This window comes from Bidens hawaiensis, unplaced genomic scaffold (assembly GCF_021521415.1).
Source record: "Bidens hawaiensis isolate Kalapana, Puna unplaced genomic scaffold, B.hawaiensis_p1.1 tig00002477_1, whole genome shotgun sequence".
NCBI lineage: Eukaryota > Viridiplantae > Streptophyta > Magnoliopsida > Asterales > Asteraceae > Bidens > Bidens hawaiensis.
In genome coordinates this window covers 788917-810794 of record NW_027491136.1, presented here as the reverse complement: position 1 = coordinate 810794, position 21878 = coordinate 788917, and the positions used below count along the sequence as shown (strand labels likewise).

At 35.3% G+C, this 21878-nt stretch overlaps 2 protein-coding genes across 2 annotated transcripts; both read right to left on the bottom strand.

Annotated features, from left to right (window-relative positions):
• Positions 1 to 1375: 1375 nt before the first annotated feature.
• Positions 1376 to 10162, bottom strand: LOC143619662 (uncharacterized). The gene is made up of 12 exons (XM_077091542.1): positions 9848 to 10162; positions 7855 to 7990; positions 7608 to 7750; positions 7318 to 7519; positions 6728 to 7084; positions 6480 to 6624; positions 5517 to 5659; positions 5270 to 5439; positions 4273 to 4566; positions 3568 to 3623; positions 3272 to 3483; positions 1376 to 2678 (listed from the first exon to the last, which is right to left on the bottom strand). Exons 1-12 carry the CDS (start codon positions 10118 to 10120, stop codon positions 1480 to 1482), a joined length of 3330 nt encoding a protein of 1109 aa, XP_076947657.1. The 5' UTR covers positions 10121 to 10162; the 3' UTR covers positions 1376 to 1479.
• Positions 10163 to 15714: 5552 nt separating this feature from the next.
• On the bottom strand, positions 15715 to 16080 carry LOC143619507 (uncharacterized). The gene has a single exon (XM_077091418.1). The coding sequence runs from the start codon at positions 16078 to 16080 to the stop codon at positions 15715 to 15717; it is 366 nt and encodes a 121-aa protein (XP_076947533.1).
• Between the last annotated feature and the right edge of the window lie 5798 nt (positions 16081 to 21878).

Below are 21878 nucleotides of genomic sequence, written 5' to 3'. Positions count from 1 at the left end.
ACATAAATCACCGAAGGATAAAAGTACATATCTCATAAAATCTGATTTACATGTAGGCCATCACGACTCCCTAAAAGAAAACGAGTCCGATGTTGTTGAGAAATTATCATTTAAGGTACGGATCCTTACCCCCCTCCTTTGATTATATGTTTCGATTGTGATAAACCCTATTGACTAACACCTGGAACTCTTAACATCATTGGCTCTCCGTTCGTTTCATGTTTCTTACGATTATTTGTTTCACTACAATAAGATCTTTGAAACCTATATGTTCCAGGAAGGTAATATGAACTCCGAACATCTTAGAAAACGGAACTTTGATAATGTATCCGGGTGTGGTGGATACGCTGCGGTACATCCTATATATAAACACTCGGCTATATTATTAGGGTATCGTTAACCAAGATGTGCGGGTTTCATGTTACGTTTTGTTTTTTTTTATCCGTTATACGCTGGTCCATAATATATATTAGCTGCCTGTTCATTCATATTCAGATTATATTTCTTGTTATTGATATTTAATTTGCCATTGATAGCATGCGATAGAATTATGACTATGTTGTACTCATTATCACATCTTCCGATATTAAAATATGATTATGTGTTTGATTTGACGTTGTGAGAGCGTGCTTAAGATATGTTATTGAAGTACCATTTCAGTTGTTGTATTCTGTTACCCGAGCATGTTCCTACTTGTGGGGGCGACCACAAGCATGGCATTGTGGCATCAATGGTGTGGCACCGGCCGCGACGGTGAGCCTAAATCGCAGCATCTCTTAAGGGCAGGTGTGGCCCATAGCTATTAGGAGGCGTATGGATCGATCCTAGGTTATATGGATATGTATGGTATGTTGGTGGATGGTTGAGTGTATGCCAACACCGCCATCGCACTATTGGGTGCATAGTTTCTGCAGTACTATGTAGCCCCATTGGTATGTTATATGTTTCGGCTTTGGGTAGCATTCATATGATACGATTTATTTGATTGACTTGCTTTACTTTGCATCGTATCATTTTATGTTATGTTATAACTTCATCTATTTATACTTGTTGTAACTTAAGCCTTTTATCCGTACTGGGCATTCTGCTCATTCTGTAATTTTTCCCTCATCCAGGTTCACAGGTTACTTTGGGCGGGATGGAGAGACGAATAAACTTAGGATGCTTATAAAGATCACTATCTAGTGAAATTATGTCTTCTGTCTCCGTATACCTTCGTAAATCGTGACACGTCAGCTCATTACGAGTTGGGGTGTTACACATTTCTTACTCGTAATGGTTTTGATAAATATAACTTCTATTAAAATGTATGAATAATATTTTCTTTTAACAAATTAATATAGTGATTTGTTATTACAGCTTAAATCCGATGGGACATAAACTGATAAGCTTATAACTAAAGTTTTATCAAAAATCATATTTACAAGCTAGTTAAACTCCAAAACATTATCGTCAAAATTCATAAAACAATGCATAAGATCACTTTTTATTTAACCCAAAAATGGCTTCAAATTCTTTATACATTCCTTTTGGCTCCGTTTTCGAATCCGACGACGACGTCTTCTGTGAAGAACTCCCGGTCCCACTTCTCATCCCAGTCCAAAACCCGCTCCATTTTGTCCGACTACTAGAGGGATCAGACGGATCCGTCTGGGTCCCACCACACCCGCGCCCGCTCCCTTGTCTACTAAAACTAGACTTGGCCAAATCTCTCAATTGTTTCATCCATGTCTGCTCTGGTGTAGAGCTTCTAAATCTCCCTATCGGCACGGTGGCACCATCACGCTGCCGCCCCTTCAACGGGAACTGACTCTCGACGCTTTTCATAAATTTACTTGGGACAAAAAGCAGAAGAATGCCCCATGATGCTATTTTCAAACCCGTAAACAAAGATTCATCATTGGGATCAAGTTGTTTCATTTGGCAAAGCAAAGAGTTCCATTCATTCAAGATTTGAGCAACAAATGCAAACAAGAACAAACCAACCATTGTGATCCCAATCTTGGTCTGATCATGGGTAGAAAGATTCTTCCTTAAAAGAACCAAACATATCGCAAATATTGCAACTTGACTCGACACCGATATTATCTCCACCAATTGAACCTTCTTCTTGATAAACGGTTTCTTGAGTACCATGAAAAACAGTTGAAACGAAGTGACACATAATAACGTTTTCGCAGGTGTTTCAGAGTACCCATTTCTTGAAAAAGTACCCACCAAGATTCCTAAAGTAACCCGCTTAACCGACTCGATGAAAATATAGTAGATTCTTAGAATTCCAAATACTCTTTGAACAAAGGGTGCTTCTGCATCTTCGTTTTCATCATCCGATGCGATTATACTGCCTCTGGAAATGTTGTAATCCAATCCTGATGTGATTTGCGAGAGCATGTATTTTGGCGGGCCTCGTAGGTCTTCAAAAAGTGGGCCCAATATGGTTAGCCATTTGGAGTTTGAGGTGTTGATCCAGGTCCACTGGCCTCGTTTTCCAGGGCCTAACGTGACCTTGACCAGTGCTTGATACCAGTGCATTTTTTGATCTTCATGGTGGACTTCTTTGTATTGAAGTAGCTTCCCCATTGATATACCAATAGAAAGAAACATCAACAATGCTAGTATTAAGAACATTAGGGCTCCTAAAATTAGAATCCCGACTGCAATCCCTGAACCCGATCCACCTGAAAAGAACAAAATACAAGATTGACTTTAGGAGTCAAACAGACGAGTATTCAAATCTAAGGGTATGGTCTCATGTTCCAAGACATTGTAGAATACTGTAAATAACATAGTTTACTAAACGAACGAACTTGAACAAAGTTTGTTGATTTTATTAAAAAGAATGAACATATACACATATCCAGTTCGTCTATGTTCGATTACGTGTTAACTTAATAGTTATTAACTTATTATTAATACTAATTGGCCCATCATTTTATTATTTGTAAATTAATCTTCATCTGAAGCTTGTATTTGAGTTAATTTTTTATCATCTATTTAGACTTTAATTTGTATATTGTTGCTTATTTTAAAGTACTGTATATTGTTGAATCAAATATTATTCGCTTGTGTTTGGTCTAGAATATTAATGAACAAGTATAAATAAACACATTCAACTTCTTTAACAGATGAATAAGAACAAAAGAATCAGTTCGTTAAAAGTTCAACGGACGAACACAAACTAACCCCGCTTGTGTTTGTTCGAATTGCTTATTGGGTTGGAACTTTGAAAAGTTAAGCGTTTGACCTAGAAAGTCAAAAGCAAAAAGTTTACCTTTAAGTAGAGAGGCTGAGGCTGCAGAAACACAAGGAACTGCAAGAATAACCAAAAAGATTTCAAATCTAGGAAAAATGAGAGAGACATAAGTGTTTTCTTTCTCTCTTTTCTTTCTTAATTTGAGTATTAAGATGAACAAGATATGCAGAATGATCAAGCCGCCGCTCATCACTGCCAGCCAAAACATACTCCGATTGAAATCCGTCCACCTGAATAAAAAAAAAAATGCAGGTTCAACTGAAATCATCGAATACCTGTAATTTGCAATCAATTTATCAAAATTCAGAACGTACCCGCGTGAATCATTCATATCTGTGATATATTCAGCCTCCGGCGCTGCATTTTGGCTCTGCGCACACAAACCGCGATCAGAAACTAACGTGGACAGAAGCAACAAAAGTGCTAGATGCATTATAGCAAATGTATAGAGATAAAAAAAAACACACAAATGGGATAACTATTACAAATGATCTTTCATAGGTTTTGTTTATCCGCTATACTACTAGCATACATATTAAACTCGGTCAAAATAATCAACATATTAACTGAAGACATAAACGAAACCAAAAGAATAATTATTAGGCACGTAAGCGAACGGAAAGTTCGTTTAATTAAACGAACGAACATGAACACGTGTTTTGTTTGCTCATTTATGTTCGTGAACGTTCGTTTATTTATGTTCATTTATGTATTAATAGAAAATAATTAAATATTAGTTGACTAAGTAAATGTTTTATATTTGTTCATTTTAGTGTGATCATTTACATTTGTTCATATATATATATTCATTTATGTTTGTTTATCTTTCTTCACTTATGTTCGAGAATTGTTCGTTTAGATTTAAATAAACAAACAAAAACAAACATGAACATGCTATTTTTTTAAATAAACGAACATGAACAAAAATATTTGTTCGATTAAGCATTCGTTTTCATGTTCATATTCATTCGGTTCGTTTACGGGCCTAGTAATGATTAAAAAGGGATTGCAAATGACACCTCAAAAAACGATTTATACTCCATAGCGGTGAGTGGCAATCCATAGACCGAGTCAACTCTTTCTGGATTCATGGCTTCAATTAGCATATTTTGAGCTCCAGGATCATCATCAATTTTGAAACCGTATGAATGTGGATTCACAGGCCGCGTAGGCTTCGTGTAACCAGATTCCCACGGGAGTTTGAAATAAGGGATGCTCCATCTCAAACCCTTAACGAATTCACTGTACTCAATCGGCAATGGAAACGCTAACCATCCAGATAACGCGAATACTTGAATGTGGCATACGATTCGCTGATTACACAACGCAAAATAAAACAATTAGGATTTTTCGGTTCCAATTCGATACCCACTTTTTGAGTTTTTCGGGATGGTACTTTCGGTAACGGTACCGGTATTTTGGGTTGATTTACCTTAGATACGTACCCGTGCCCGTACACAGTTTCTGGCGATTTTTGGGATTGGTATTTTCAGTATCGATACTGTATTTGAACCGAGCTCATTTCTAGTAAAGGGTGTCTATGGGTCACTGCGGCCCAAATCAAAAACCGAAGTTTTAGTTTTTTGGTTTTTCGAAACTGTTTAGTAATGGTTTTCCAGTTTTCAGTTGAGTTCGGTTTTGTTTTTTCATTTAAGCTTGAAATCTTGACCGAATAAAAAAATTGACTCAAATAATGAATTTGAGAATAATATTTTTATTCGTTAATAAATAATAATTGATTATTATAATATTTAAGCTTAAATTTTTTCTTTACACTAATTATTAAATTATAAATTACTTAAAATAAAAAATTAAAATCTATAAATTCCGTCGGTTTGGATTTCGGTTTTTTTTACATGCAAAATTAAAAACAAACTTCTGGTTTGGTTTTTGCAAAAACATAAAACCAAACTGTCAGTTTTTACTTTTCTTTCTTTTCGTTTTGAATTGCTTTTTTTTTTCTGTTTCATGCACATCATTGTCTGTACAATACATAAAATTTAAAATCCGTCTTACAAAAAGGATTCTGGCTGGACTGGAAGTTAACAATGGCGATGATGTGGCAAATGCTCCACAATTCTGGAGGGAGGCGGTGGAGACTGTGAGCAGGGTTGCAACGATGGCAGTCAATGCGAAAGCAGCTGTCACGGAGGTGGAAAGTACTAAGGATGCAGCTGGTATGGAATCTGTAAGAGGTTTATTTGAGTCATGTAGATTTGTGATTTGGAAGATGTGTATTGAGTTTAAAGAAACAAATTCTTACAATGAAATAACCGTAGCGTGTTTGATGCTAGATTTCTGTTTCCGGCTACATCTGTGGTTACGTTTTCAGGAACATGCATGATCACCCAATCTTCGGTTAGTTGAACCTCGACAACATAGATAATCTTACTTATGTCACGAAATCTGCACAAAAGGGTGTTATAGTTATCATTTTTAATAAAAATGCTAGTATGTAGGCTAGTTGTTAAACTCTTTTAATTAAGCAATTTACCATGTTAACCCCTTTACAACCCGTTTAACCATTTGCAACAACCAGTCAAACCATTAATGACCCATTTGACATTTTTATAACTTGATTGCAATCCATTTATTAGCTGTCAACTCTCTTACATAGATGGGTTGATATCTTTGACATGAATAAATATATGAATCATGTTCTGGTTTAACGATTCAACCTGAAAACCAACTGAATTGACGACCTGAGGACTCGACCCGTTTTGGCCCATAAGACCCAAGCCCAAAAAGGCAAAAACTAAACCCAAACCACCTAATCAAAATGAAAAAGCATTTGATCATTTGATGTAACTATTATAAAATTAATTATCAAAAATGCTACATAAATGTTCCGCTGTCCAGTTTGGCCGGTTTTGGCGAAAATTTTGTTTTGAACTGCTAAGTACGATTTTGGGAAAAGACCCACTGAAACCAATCTGTTTTCAGGGTCTATCGGGTTGAACGCTCGGTTTTGGGCCAAAAATATTACTTTTCTTTTTAAAAGCATAATTTATACTAGATTAAAAAATGATAAGAATTTTTCATAGTTATATTTCTAAATTGAAAATAAAAAAGTTCGATAATAAAACATTAAACGACCTGTTTGCTTTACAAAGTTGGTTCCAAGTTAAAACCGTTAAAACCGAATTGTGAATCAGAGATGCATAATAAATCAAGTAAACGGATAATCGGTTTCAGAACACAATTCGAATATGAGAAAAACACAAACCTTAACATTTGACCTCCCGAAATAGATAAGTGAGACGAATTAAACCTAAAAACAGGCTTCATAAACTTTATTGTCACAAATATACGCTCCTCTTGTGTCCTCATACGGCTAGTAGTGCTTAATCTCACATAAGGTCGTTGCGAATCTACACAGGTTTCCAACAAGGTCAACAAATTAATAAAAACAAGCTACACTTTGACTTTTTAAGTCAAATTCACTATGTTCTAAATTCCAAGTGTTCAATGTACCAAAAAGAAATGTGACCGGTGCAACGGGTGAAACGGGTGAGCCTTGTCTACTTAGAAGTGATCCTGAATCGAGTCTCGTGGTGACAATGGCAATATTGGAAATATCCACAAATTGAAACCCGAATCTTCGGTTTCCAAGGCTATCTTTGTTGCTAGTGGTTGAAACAAGTGACCCTTGACTAACTTTAAGAGATTTCAATACTTCACTTGATGTGTTGACTATAGGCTGTGTAAAATATAGATACAACTTCAAGTTCTTGTATTTGTTAGTCGCTTGAACCGATCTAACGTTATTATCGAGTTGGAGTAGCTGTTCGGGTATATGAGTCCTCAAGTCTACATATACATTTCTTCTATCTGTAAAGTCAATTAACAAGTGAGTTCAGTTTGACTTTTTGAGTCAAATCACCTGCTTTTTACTAACTAAACTGATATCGGTTGTTATTCAATTTAAACTCAAACTTACTTGATTCAATATAAATTTATAAAACACTCCACATAAATTGTAGATTTTTCAAGAAACTTTTTATATCTAAGTCAACTTTTGGATTTTAAGATTACTATGTTTGACCTCAAAGAGCTCTTCTCACCAAAATGAACGAAGAAACTAGAACCCGTTGTTCGTGTAAATTGATTCCCGGCTGCATCTTTACAAAACCCCTTATCGGTTACCAACACTATTCTTCCATACTCATCATTTGTAGACAAATTAACTGAAATAGAATATTGAAGATTCGGTTTGATAGTCTTTAGAGTGCTTGGAATAACCAGCCCTGGGCCATAAACTATAAGCTGCAAGTGAAAAACTTGACTTATTCAGATTAAAGTTCAAAACCTATAGATACACTCTTAGCAAAACCGCTAGGAAGCACCTACTTACGCTGCAATCATTTGCAGATAAACACCTAAAACCACCACCGCCACCACCACTGCAGGGTTCAGTAAATGTTATATTAACAGAAATGCTTGAACTATTTGTAAAAGATGTCGGTGCTGTCATGTATGCTGTAGGGGGGACAGTGTCTGCATAACCAATGAGTAATTAAATATGTTATAATCCAGTATTTTATAAAAATGGTGCATTTTTAACTAAATTAAACTAATAGGGTGAGGAATGGTTAGTTAACCAATGGTCCAGTTGTATGTAGCACAGCAGGTTGGATGGGGCCCGTTGGCGCACACTTCAAACGTGTGGTTACCGTCTTGCAGTTTAGTGTAAGAAACTTCACCGGATGAACAATTTGATGGCTTGAGATCATCCAGCTGCATTAATAGTTAGTGTCAGTTATGATACAAAAAAGGATATTGTCATACCAGTAATACAAATCCATGAATAAAACAACTCAGAAGGTTGTAAAGATTAGAAAATAGAAATACAGTGTGAAGGATTATAACAGGTTTGACTTTTTTATTTTTAGTTGCCATTGATTTGAAATAGAACGGTTTAAATTGCAATTTTTTTACCACAATCTTATTCAGTTTGTGACCTGTTATGCAAATCGAGTTCTTTTGAACTGGTTCTCTTCATTTCAAAGCTAGATCTAACTTTTGGCTTTTGTGGTCAAACGTGTTCGACCAAGAAATCAAATAGATTTTTTTTTTAAACGGCTAACTTACACACCCTATAAACCTACTACTAAATTTGCATCTTATCCACGATGGGACTAGAACACTTAACCGGTTCTAAAGGAACATCTTTTGACATAGTTTAGTACCGCTAGGCAAAATAGATAGGATTTCTTTGTACATGAAAGGAAAGTAAAAGACGATACGAGTAAATTACTCTTTTCGTGCTTAATGACTATCAACTTGCACCTTTCAACATTTACATTTTTGTTAACTTATAAAATTACTATTTTACCCTTAGCTGATTTCGTCCTTTCTCATTAGCTGATTTTAAAATTTTTGTTAACTTATAAAATTACTATTTTACCCTTATTATTAAAATACAAAATTTTCAATTTTTATAATTAATTTTTCTTTTTGCTCTCTTTTTATTTTCTTTCATTTCCTTTCTTTCCGTTTATTATTATTTTTTTTAGCGATGAATTTCTTTTAATCTTTGTCGTTTGCGGCCTGTGGGACTTGAACTCGTTCATTTTCTTTTAATATAATATATGCCACTTTTATTATATAAAATGTTTTTAAACTTTATTATTAAATATTTAGCTTATTTATTTTATAAAATATAATTTTCTTTAAGCTTTTTTTTATTATATTGGATATTTATTTCCATTTGTTTAGTTTGGTTATTTACATTTCAAATTTACTATTTTTATATTTCAAACAAATTAATTAATCATGTATTTGTGTAAACGAAAATAAGGCTAAAATAATTATAAAAAAATTGCACATTTTGTCCTTAACAATAAAATTGCAAAATAGTCGTATTGTAAAAAATTAACATAATATTAACACTACTTGGTAAAAAGGACGAAATGACATATCCTAAACGTGAAGGATTATCAATGTGAAAATTAAGGACGAAATATGCAAGTCGTAGCTATCTAAAAGACAAAAGTTATAATTTACTTGAAAGATAATAAATTAAAAAGATGTTATATTAAAATCTATAAAAAGTACAAACACTAGATTGATCCAGTAATAAAGGTGTGTGGCTTACAACCACATGATTATGGTATCTAGTCCCACTTGCGATATTGGATAAAATAGGTGAACTTAAACTTTGATTGTTCAAAAAAAAAAAATAATGTAAAAATAGCACCAAATTAAACCAAAAGTTTTAACTTAGCATTAATTATGGATTTGATAAATTTCATGTTTTTGACTGTGAGATTTGGAAAACATCTCGAAATCGGGAATTGAGTCATTGACCATGCAAGAACTAACATCATAGCATGGATTACATGATTTGTGATTCTAAACAAAGCAAATTGGTCATAAAATTGTGGATTTAGATCATGTAATCTTCATGATAATGCATGCCGATTTCCTTGACCAAAAGCATAAATCATGAAGCATCTTCAATTTATTTATAAACAACACACTACAAAACAAATAAGTATCACTGACTGTAAAATTCGTTTGTATTGTCTAAGATCCACCAAGTTTCAATCTTTTTTACATTTTCAAGTTAAAAAAAAAGTGGAATGTACAAACCTTGCAGGTGGAGGTACAATTGGTGCATGGTATATCAGCATTACCAACATGGAAAGCAAAATTAGGTGAGTCAAGATTGGATATTGGTTCAGGTTTCTTGATTAACTTAACAGAAATCTTTGAACTATGACACTCTACTTGCATACACAAGAATCCAACAATGAGCACCCAAGTAAGTATAAGCCATGAATATTTGGTTAGACCGGTTTTGTTGGTTTGGGTTGGAGGCTGGTATTTGAGTAGAGCAGCCATTGGAGTATGGGTTGAGGTCATGGGTTGTTAAAGAAGAAGATGATGCATGTGTGTAGTGTAGTGTAGATAATAATAATAATAATAATAATAATAATAATAATAATAATAATAATAATAATAATAATAATAATAATAAAATCAATAATTAGACAGACAAAAGTTGGAAATTGAAGGTTTCGTGGGGGGAAAAGCACGTGAAACTGTGTCACTCCATACCTAATTCTGAGTTGTTTTTTAAGAAGCTAGAGAGAGACTAAATGTTTTGTAACATTAGACTTTATCATCTAGAAAAAGGTTCGGTATCGGTATCATAGCAAAAAAAACTCGGTAAATACCGGTATCGAAATACTTGTTTCGGTATTAAGCCCGGTTCCATTTGTTCATTCTTATTGCTGATCATCCTGAATAAAATACCAAGACACGTGGCTGGGATCAAAGAGGACCTGCTAATCATCTGTTAACCGAGAATCGCTAATTTTTTTGTTATAAGATATCTATCAATGCAACACAATGTAATTAGTTGAATGATAGAGGTAGTAGTATTATGTAAATATGGGTTAAGTACCGCATATCTTGTACAAACCTTAACTACAATTATCAATATATAAAACAAAGTTTTCACGCATTTAACAATTATCTAAATCTATGAGTTTTAATGACGATATAACTTTTGAGTTTTGATTCTTCCTTACAGAAATGATTTTAGTTTTTTAAAGGCAAAGTTTCGATACTTCTAAATGTCTTCTAATACCCTCAAAAACTTCTATAGATACGTCTCTTGAATTAAGAGACAAAAACCTTTAGCAAATGAGTTAGTCCTACGTTAGCAATATCTTAATTATAATGTCTCAATTCATAAACATTATAAACAATTTAGTGCATTTGTTTATGCTAAATTGAGAAATCAAAAAGAACAGCTTTAGATTTAAACTCGTATAATGGTGAAACAAATAATTGTAAAAACATTTTTATAATTTGGATTTCAGGACATGAATAAATACAAAAGATTACATAAAATATGACTTGGAACACATGTTGGTTGAGAGGACAAAATGGAAAAAGTAATATAATATTAATATACTTCGACAGCAACTTGTATGATTGTATGAAAGACAGAGCAAGAATATTTATTTTTCCTAGAAACTATGTTCAAATATTATAAATTTGAGCCTCTTTAGATTTATTTAAAATAATTGTTAAAAGGTACATTAGTGCAAGTATAATACGATAAAACTATCATAAGAACATAAATTCAATAGTACAATAGAATGAATATAAACCATTGAGTGAAAACGTTAAAGATAGTAAAAGGTGAATATGTAAGAGATATAATTTAATTTCTAAAACAAACAATAAATTTATAATCTTTCCGTGATCACATTCCAGTGAGTTAGACTATCCGATGTGGATCACGGATAGTCATTAGAGATGCTGAGGTGTCATACATGAGTCGCGTGACATCATTGAAACACCATGCCCCTCTCTGAAATCAGAGAAAGTAAAGAACAAGATGAAAAGAGAAAATGACTTTCTATTATGGATGTTATTACAAAATGAAAGCCCTAATCTTTTTATCAATCTGTCTCACTCCTAACTAACTGTTCTTAACAACACTTATTAACAAACTAATGACACATCAACTAACAGACTAATGACAAGTCAGGCGAGCTCCATATCAACATAACACGTCGTTAATCATAGTGCCAACACCCCCCCTCAAGTTGGAGGTATAGAAAGCCCTAACTTGGATAATAAGGAATAATGTTGAGGACCTGGTAAATTTTTAGTAAATATATCAGCCAACCGAGTCTTGGTAGGAACATGAGAAATATCAATAATACCGTCTTGTAATTTTTCCCTAACAAAATGGCAATTCAACTCAATGTGTTTTGTTCTTTCATGATAAACTGGATTCTTTGCAATGTGAATAGCAGCTTGACTGTCACATTTGAGAGGTATAGGAGTGATAAAGGGAATGGATAGATCATGAAGAAGTCTGGTTAGCCATGCTAATTCAGCAGTGACTCTGCGCATAGAGCGATATTCAGCCTCAGCTGAACTGAGAGAAACAGTTGGTTGTTTCTTGGACTTCCAAGAAATTGGGATGCCACCAAGAAGAATGAAATAACCACTGATTGATCTTCGTGTGTTAGGACAAGAAGCCCAATCCGAATCACAAAAAGCCTCAACCTTTAAATCTGAAGACTTGTTAAACAACAAACCATAAGAAGTAGTTCCTTTAACATACCGAAGTGTATGCATAGCAGCATCCCAATGATGAGATCGAGGATCCTCATAAATTGGCTTAGAAACTGAACTGCAAAAGCTAAATCAGGACGTGTGTGAGTTAAGTAATTAAGTTTGCCCACAAGCTGTCTATACTGCAAAGGATCAGAATAAACCATCCCTTCATTGGTAAGAAATTTTAATTAAGAAGGTAACGGACAATGAGAACAAGGAGCATCAGAAGTGTCAAATTCGTGCACAAGATCTTTAGCAAACTTCCTTTGAGACATGACAAGACCTTGTGAAGTGTTTAGAACCTCAAGTCCCAAAAAATAATTAAGAAAGCCAAGGTCTTTAATTTAAAATGTATCATGTAGAAAAGACTTGATGGCCTGCATTTCTTCTGAATTATTACCGGTAAGCAATATATCATCAACATAAATTGCTAAATGAACTATGGAGGAACCCATAGTCTTAGTGAACAAAGAATAATCATTGTTTGACATGACATATCCTTTGGATTTTAGAGCATCTGAGAGCTTCCCATACCATTGGCGAGAAGCTTGTTTGAGGCTATATAAAGATTTTTGTAACTTTAAAACTTGATCAGATTTATCTAAAACCATACCAGGAGGTGGAAGCATGTAAATATCCTCATCTAAATCCCCATGTAGGAATGCATTATTAACATCCAATTGTTGTAAATCCCAATTGAGTTTAGCAGCAGTAGCAATTAAAGCACGAATGGTTGTCATCTTTACCATAGGGGAAAAAGTTTCATTGAAGTCTATACTCTATACCAGCCTTTTAAGTATCACCCCGAACAACTAATCTGGCTTTATATCTGTCAATATGTCCATTTGCATGAAATTTGACTTTTTAAACCCATTTACATCGAATTGGCTTCTTTCCTAAAGGAAGATCTACAACAGACCAGGTTTTATTGGCTTCTAAAGCATCAAATTCTTTTGCATAGCAGTTTGCCAATGAGTATTTAAAGAGGCTTCAACATAAGAATTTGGTTCTTTAGTAGTGTCCAAAATATTGAGAAAAGACTGATGTTGTGGGGATAATTGATCAATAGAGACATGATGGACTGCAGAACAAGTAGTAACAGTGTGATAACAAGGAATAGATGAGGCTGAATTACAAATATAATCAGCAAGATAAGGAGGACGATGAGATCTAGATGAAGCATGGGTAGGAGGAATAGATGGAACATAAAATGAAGAAGGAATGGAATCAGAAAAAGAAGAATGAGGTGAAGAAGGAGAAGGAATAGGATCAGAAAAAGGAGGAGTAATGGGAGCAGAAGGGGAAGACATAACAGGTGAGTCATAGTCAAAGAACTGAGATATGTCATTTAAGGTAGGAAAGATAGATGAAGGAGAAGAAGGAATGGACGGAAATAAATGTTCAAAGAACACTACATCCCTGGAAATAAAAATGTTTTTAGATTGTAGATCATAAAGTTTGTAGGCTTTCTTTCCAAAAGGATAACCTATGAATATGCAAGGAATAACTCTAGATTGAAATTTGTCTCGTCCTTGTTTAAGTGTAGAGGCATAACACAAACAACCAAAACTTTTTAAATGACTATAAGAAGGTGTTTTGCCAAATAAGCATTCATAGGGTGTTTTCCCATTCAAAATTGAAGTTGGAAAGAGATTGATGAGATAAGTTGATGTGAGAACACATTCTCCCCAAAATCGTAAAGGTAATTTAGATTGAAACAATAATGCTCTTGCGGTTTCTAAAAGGTGTTTATGTTTTCTCTCAACCACCCCGTTTTGTTGAGGAGTTGCAACACAACATGTTTGATGTACAGTGCCTTTACTGAGTAAATATTCTGATTGTTTGTTACCAGAACCAAGTTCAAAAGCATTATCTGTTCTAAGGCATTTAACATGTGTATTGAATTGCACTTGGACCATTTCAATGAAGTTTTGGAGAATTGGAAAAGGCATTGCTTTTAGTAGTGAGCAAATATGTCCAAGTAATTCTAGTGAAATCATCAACAATGGTTAAGAAATAATTATAACCATTGTAAGTTGGTGTATTATAGGGACCCCATACATCAACATGAATCATATCAAAAGCTTTAACAGTTTTAATATGGCTTTGAGGAAAAGATAATCTATGTTGTCTAGCCCGAGGACATACATCACAAGTTGCAATCTCATCAATATGTGTATGTGGGAAAACACTCAAAGTTTTTAATTTGTAAAGAGGCAAATGTCCAAGTCTGGCATGCCAAGTATGACCAAAAACAACATTACAACTTTTAAGAGAAGAAACAACATTATTATGTGAAGATAGTATATCAGAATGTTGCTTAAGAAGGTATAAACCATTCAGGAGTTTACCAAGAACCAGTAGCTTGCTCATGGAAGGGGCCTGCAAGATACACGAATGATTATTAAAAACACTAATCCATTTGTATCATTGCAAAGCTTAGGAATGGAAATCAAGTTACGGTGGAATTGAGGAACCAAAAGCACATGATATATTGAAAAAGTAGGAGTAAGATTGATTGTGCCAAATTTGTTGGCAACAATCAGATTTCCGTTAGGTAGAGTGATATAAAATGGTTTTGAAAGAGTTTGAAGGTTGCTAAACAAACTTTCATCAAAACACATGTGATCTGTAGCACCAGTATCAATGATCCATGTAGTGTGATCATGAACTGAAGAATTTAAAGACGAATTGCAAGATATTATACCTGCAAAATTCTCAGAATTGATTGTGGAACCAGAAGTAACAGCAGAGGAAGCAGGCCCCATTTGCACATTGTTTAACAGATTCATAAGTCCATTGTATTGTTCTTGAGTACGATTACAAGAACTCACCATTGCTTTGTTATCACTTTCAGCAGAAATGTTCCCAGGTTCCTCAGATGAAACAGATGCTGCAAAACGCTTAGGCTTGGTAACATTTGCATTTGTAAACTTGAAATCTTTTAGGAAACCAATGAGTCTATAGAATGTATCTATAGTGTGTCCGTTCTTCTTACAATTGGTACAAGATAAACCTTTCTTTCCATTATTTTTCTCATACTGAACTCCTTTAGATGAATTATATGCATTCATTGCAGCAGAATCTTAGTTAAATTGAGTAGTAGCATGTATTTCCCTTTGATTTTCATCTTGAACTAGAAGAGAATATGCTTGATTAATGGATGGCATTGGTTGCATCATCAAGATACTACTTCTCATTGCATAATATGTAGGATTCAATCCCATAAGAAACTGAATTAGTTTTTGATCCTCATCTCTTTTAGCCAGAATTTGAGCATTACCACATGAACACATATGAATAGTATGTGGCTGTCATTATTTCCTTGTGAAATGTCACACAAACGCTTCTGTAGTTGATATAATTTGGCACCGTTAGGTTTTCCAGCTATCATTAAGTTCTTTCCATATCTGATTAGCAGTTTGAGCATACAATACACTTTCACTAATATCTTTTGATAGAGCATTCAATAGCCAAGATATTACCATATTATTGCATCTTTGCCAGGTTTGACGTTGAATTGGAACGGTAGCAGCTTCAATTTCACCATTAACAAACCCTAACTTGTTCTTGGCAGACAGAGCGATTGAAATAGCTCTCTTCCAAGCTCCAAATCCAGATCCATCAAATACCTTTGAAACTAACAACATGCCAGGATGATCTGAAGGATGAATGTATAATGGATTTGAAGAATCAATTTGATTATTGATTGAGTTTTCTGGAACGAACGCAGTAGTCATGATTTTTAGGGCACGAAACTGAATTGGTAAGTTTGAACGAATTGATGATATAAAAAATGAATTGAAGTAGAACAGAACATAATTTGTTAATCAAATGAATTGCGAATTTGCTATAAGGATGAACAGAACAGAATTTGAGTTGAAGTTTAAAGAAGACGGAAGATCAAAAGCGTGAAAATTAATCGGAAAGATGACCGGAAACGAGCAGATGACCGGAATCCTGCTCTGATACCATGAAATCAGAGAAAGTAAAGAACAAGATGAAGAGAGAAAATGACTTTATATTATGGATGTTATTACAAAATGAAAGCCCTAATCTTTTTATCAATCTGTCTCACTCCTAACTAACTGTCATAACAACACTTATTAACGAACTAATGACACATCAACTAACAAACTAATGACAAGTCAGGCGAGCTCCATATCAACATAACACGTCATTAATCATAGTGCCAACACTCTCCCATGGCCACTAGTGACGTGAGGGAAATAACAATTCTCATGCTGGTCATTTCCACTTCTTCCATTGTATGACACCGGCACTTACAACCTCACCCAATCACATTATTTTCCTTTTCTTTTTAAACTTTTTTTTTATGTATTTCAATAATATAAATTATTGGAATGATGGAGAATGAGGTCTAATATGGGTTCAATGGCTAGATTGAATTATGAAGGAAAAGCTAAGGTAGCGCAGACATAAATGATGGAAAATAAGAAGAATGGCCATAACGAATGACGCTAGTATATACTTAAAATTCAAAGTGAAAATTAAAAAAAAAGTTCAAAATAAAAAAAAGACAGCCTATAGTAATTTTCCTGTTGCACCCCTTTTAAAGTGATTTCCATATGTTTTATTTCAGCTGGCAGCCATACTTGGTGGAACCTTTATCTCTGTGTGTATGGGTTGGAGGATATGGGGAGAGGAATGGGGATTGCAACTTGCAAGTAGCATAGGAAGTGATGAATGATAATGTTTATGAGGACAAAAGGAAGAAGATCCAAGACATCAAAACCATCAAAATATAGCAAGCTTCAAGCTTGCCAACATGCAATACATAAGATCACGCGGTGAAAGAATTGTAATTTAGCGAAACAATAGATGCAATTTTTGGTTGGGATACTGGACATACACAAAAAGTGTCACAAGAGCCATATTGTAACTAAGTGAAACATAAAAAATTTAATGTGGTGACACTATATACTTTAGTGCATTCATTAGTGAATACAATATACGCATTTTAAGAATAGTATAATGCATTAACCAATGATTATAATACTTATTGATATTGATAATATTTTAGTGTACTCATTAGTAATACACTACTTATGAATACTAATATACTTATTGTATTCATGAATATATGAGTGACCCTACATCATTTATTTAGTGATAGAGTAGTAACTTAAAATTCTCTCACTGTTCAAGTCACTAGGGACCACTAGTGGGTAAAGCTGGTGCATCAAGGTGTTTCAATCAAAATGTAGACTTCTCAGAAAGAATATAAACTTTAAAGAGACAACAATGGGAATTTTTGAATGCTCCCAAAATCAATGGCAAGTCCAGCTGATTAATGACAGTGATTTTGAAAACCTACATTAAAGGATATTTTGAATGCTTCCAAACATATATCCAGCTAGTGTTTTCACTACATATTATCCAAAACATTAGGTTATAACCACATAAAATGGAAAAATTATCAACTTCACCAATCATGAAAGCTCTAAGTTTTCTACACCCTGTCTATCTATCATTTTATAACTTGACACCAGTTTCATGTAGAGGGATGGTCTAGTCGAGCACAAACTCGACTCGTTTAACTTAAAAATTTCGAATTTGGATCGTCTAACTTAAATAGCTCGAACTGGAATTGATTCGAGCTTTGTACCGGGAAGCTCGAGCGCTTGTGAATAAGTTTAAAACTTGACTTAGCTCATTTATTATTTATACGCGTTTCAACATGTATGCTAACTACAATAAGAAAACTCACCTAGTCAGTCACCTTTAATATTTATCCAAAAGAAAATTTTGAGTGAAGTGCGAATATGCACAAATCAATTGTAGTTGAGACTTAGAGAAGTTGAGATTAGAGGTGCACAAATCGGGTTTTTAAAATACCCGGGTTCGAGTATGGAATCGGGTTAGGGTATGGCCGGGTATTGGAAATCGGGTATTGGCAATACCCGGATCGGGTTCGGGTCCCGGTATTGTCTCTAAAAACCATACTCTATGTGTCGAGTTCGGGTCGGGTATACAACCGGGTTCTCTAAAACCGGGTATTTGAATACCCTATTTCCAGATATTGAAAAAAACCCTATTTTTTTACCTGGTATTTTCCGGGTATGGATTGGATTTTTTAAGGGAGTTGCACTTTTTAGGGGTATTTATCGGATATCTTTAAAGTATTTTTCGATTATAGATCGGGTATTTAAAAACCCGGTTTCGGGTATTGGAAAAAACCGATTTCGGGCATTGGAAAAACCCGGTTCCAGTTTTCGGGTATTACCGGGGACAAATCGAGTCCGGTTCGGGTACGGGGTTTGGTACTGAAATTTATACCCTATACGTACCCTACGGTAGGGTAAGGTACGGATTCGGGTATTAAAAACACGGGTATAAAAAACCGGTTTTGAGTTTTTTTTTCGGGTCCGGTTCTGGGTTCGCGTTTTTTTTTTTGCACCTCTAGTTGGGATAATTAAACTTTTGGACCAATAATAAATGGTGGGCTTCAATTAGAAGATTTTCCTTGGGCCGTTGGTCTATTAGAAACGCAAAACCCAATTAGAAAAAAAGGGTTGCAATATTGGGATGGGAATTAATTCAAAATGATGCCCGTAAAGACAATGTTTTCATAACCGGTTTTCATAACCAGATCGGATACTGAACCGGTCGGGTTACCAGTTCACCGGTTCAACCGGTTGAACCTGTCGGACCGGCCGAACTAAAAAAACTATGAAAAAATGTTAAATCAAAAAATATATGAAAATTCCATAATAAACCGGTTGAACCGGTCCGGTTTTACGGTCGGACCGGTGAACCGGATCAGACCGGCCGGTCTTTTGATAAGCGAGCGAACTATATCGAATCGGACCGGTCGAGTGACCGAATCCCCGGTTGGCCGAACCAGTCCGGTTTTAAAAACATTGCGTAAAGAAGTCAGTCGGTTGAGAGAGATTTAAAAAAAATAATAAAAAAAGACGATGCGGCAGCAGTTCGAAACTCGAGAGTGGGCAGCCGACGGTTAATAGAGGGATACCCTTTGAATACTGTACAGAAATAAAGGCAAGCAAGTTTTAATTATTTAATTTTATACTAGGAGTCTTGCTTTTCGATAATGAAGGCTTTGGCCTCACGATATAAGTGTCCCCTGTCTGTCCTAAGGCAGTTCGCTATGGCGGAGTTGGGCCGTTTTTGGAGAGTAACACCGCCGAGGGGCGCCCGCCTAAGGGACGTTCAAGGGGGCGGCCTCACGAAGACTGGCGCAATGGGTGGAAATTTGGCTGGGCCTCCTCATCCAACGGTATCACGACCGTTTGAATTTAAAAAAAAATTGACCTATTTTACTAAAACAACTTTCTATTAATTCTCAAACAAACACCATCATTTTACTCAAACAAATCTCACAACTTTCTACAACCATAAATCCGAGCTCAAACCCAATCCCAAAATCGAACCCGAACCAGAACCCAAGATCGAGCTCAAACCCGAATCCATGGGATCCGGCTCAATTGTGGTGGGCTCTCAAATAACGACCCTGATAACCCTTTCTTTGCCAACCAACACGGTCATCGACCCGTATTGCCTCCACCCATGCAATCGTTCACCGATATGTTCTTTCAACCGCCAGTACCGTATATGTCTTCGCAAGTACCCGAAACCCAAGTACCCCAAACCCAAGTATCCAAAGCGCAACTTCGTCATAAACAAAGTCATAAAAAGAAACCAGACGGTCAAACAACTAGGGAAAATGTTGAAAGATTAAAGTGGAAACGGATGAGGAGATGACATTGGCACGTGCATGGATTGACTCATCCGAAGACTCAATTCAAGGTAAACTATATATATATATATATATATATATATATATATCATGTTTTATTTTTTTTGTTGACTAATATTAAGTTTTTATTTCTATCGAATGCGAAGGTAAGCATACCCCCTGAGTTTAAATACGTACTAAATTCTTTGCTACAATGGTCGAGGTTTTTACCGCGTGGAGAATTCCGTCTACAACAAATGGAAGGCAATGCGCAAAAAGTAACCAACTTCTCCAACATTTACTCTCGCGTTGCAAACAATGGAGAAAAGACAGCATGAGCGATACCAACGTGATGGAGTTTGTCTTAAAACAATACAGGGTCGAATATAAAGGAGATTTCAATATGTTGGAAGCTTGGAGACAATGCACGAGCTCACCAAAGTGGCATCCTGTCCCGTCATCTTCATCGCGGCCGTCCAAACAGTCAAAGACAACGTCTACTTCGGCCGATCAATTGCCGTCTCTAGCCACGTCGGATGGTCGTTGTCAATTTAATCTAAACGACTTTGATCCCGATTTTGTTTTTGATGAACTGGAAGAGTTACCACGTCCGATATGAAGAGATAAAGCCCAGGCGGCGGCTAGAGGTGGAGAATCTTCGTCTAGAACGGCATCTTCGATGAGGTCCAAAGTGAGCTTGCGTTTTAACAACTTGGAGCTTAAACTATCCGAGATTGCCAAGGTTAAAAAAGACTCAAAAGATGACATCACAAGAATGCGTGAAGAAAGAAAATCGATGCATGCGGAATACGGAGCCATGCATGATGAAAGAGAAAAAAGTTAATCAGGGCGGCAACGAGACAAGGATTTCAAGTTCCTCGCAAAGGATCTATCGCATCTAGATCCGCCCACACGGGCTTTTTTGGAGGAAAAAAACAAAGATATTGACCAAATATACAAACGAGGACAATGACGACGACGAATATTTGTTATATGTTGGTTAATTTAAATTGTTATGTTTTCATTATTTTTTTTTGTGTTTTTTATTTGTATGTTTTCTATTTTTATTTTTTTATTTTATGTTTTTTATTTTTATTTAAATTTTAATTTTAATATTATTATATTATTATTTAGTTTGTATTGTATGTGTTTGTTGAAAAATATATAAATAAATAAATAAAAGGTTTAAAGCCCTTGGGTCGTTAAACTATAGAGAGGCATTATAGTTTGGGGCTTAGCCGCCAATGCCCAAGTGGTGATAACGTGGCATTGTGAAAGGGCTTTAAAGCTCCCCACTATATAGGTAGGGTAGCAAAACGACCCAAGAAATTAGGAAGATTTCGCGGGTCACCCATAGTACCCGCGAGAGTCATCCGCTAAGAAATAAAGGGTCCAAACATTCTTCCAGAAGCAATGGAAGCCGTCTGCAGGACAAAGAACATAAGAGTCGCAGGAGAGACCCACAGGCGGAAGAACAGAAAGGAAGAATGACTTCATATCTTTAGAGGAAAAACAGTTATAACAATCCTTCTAGAAGCTTACCAAAATATTCTCTAATAGTGACATATACCTCATTCATAGAGAGCACGTGATGGCACACCCAATCGGGAGAAGCCAGCTAGACGTCCCCTAACGACCTAGCACATGGCTAGCTATCATCTCCTATCAAATTAAGTCACGTGTCCATTCAGGCGAAAGGAAGAATCTTATGGATAGTGACAACTCCACCAGTTATATTCCCTCACCCCCGGCTATAAATACTATCTCAATCATCATAAGGTTATTCATTCACAACTCTCATATTACATTAGTCACTTT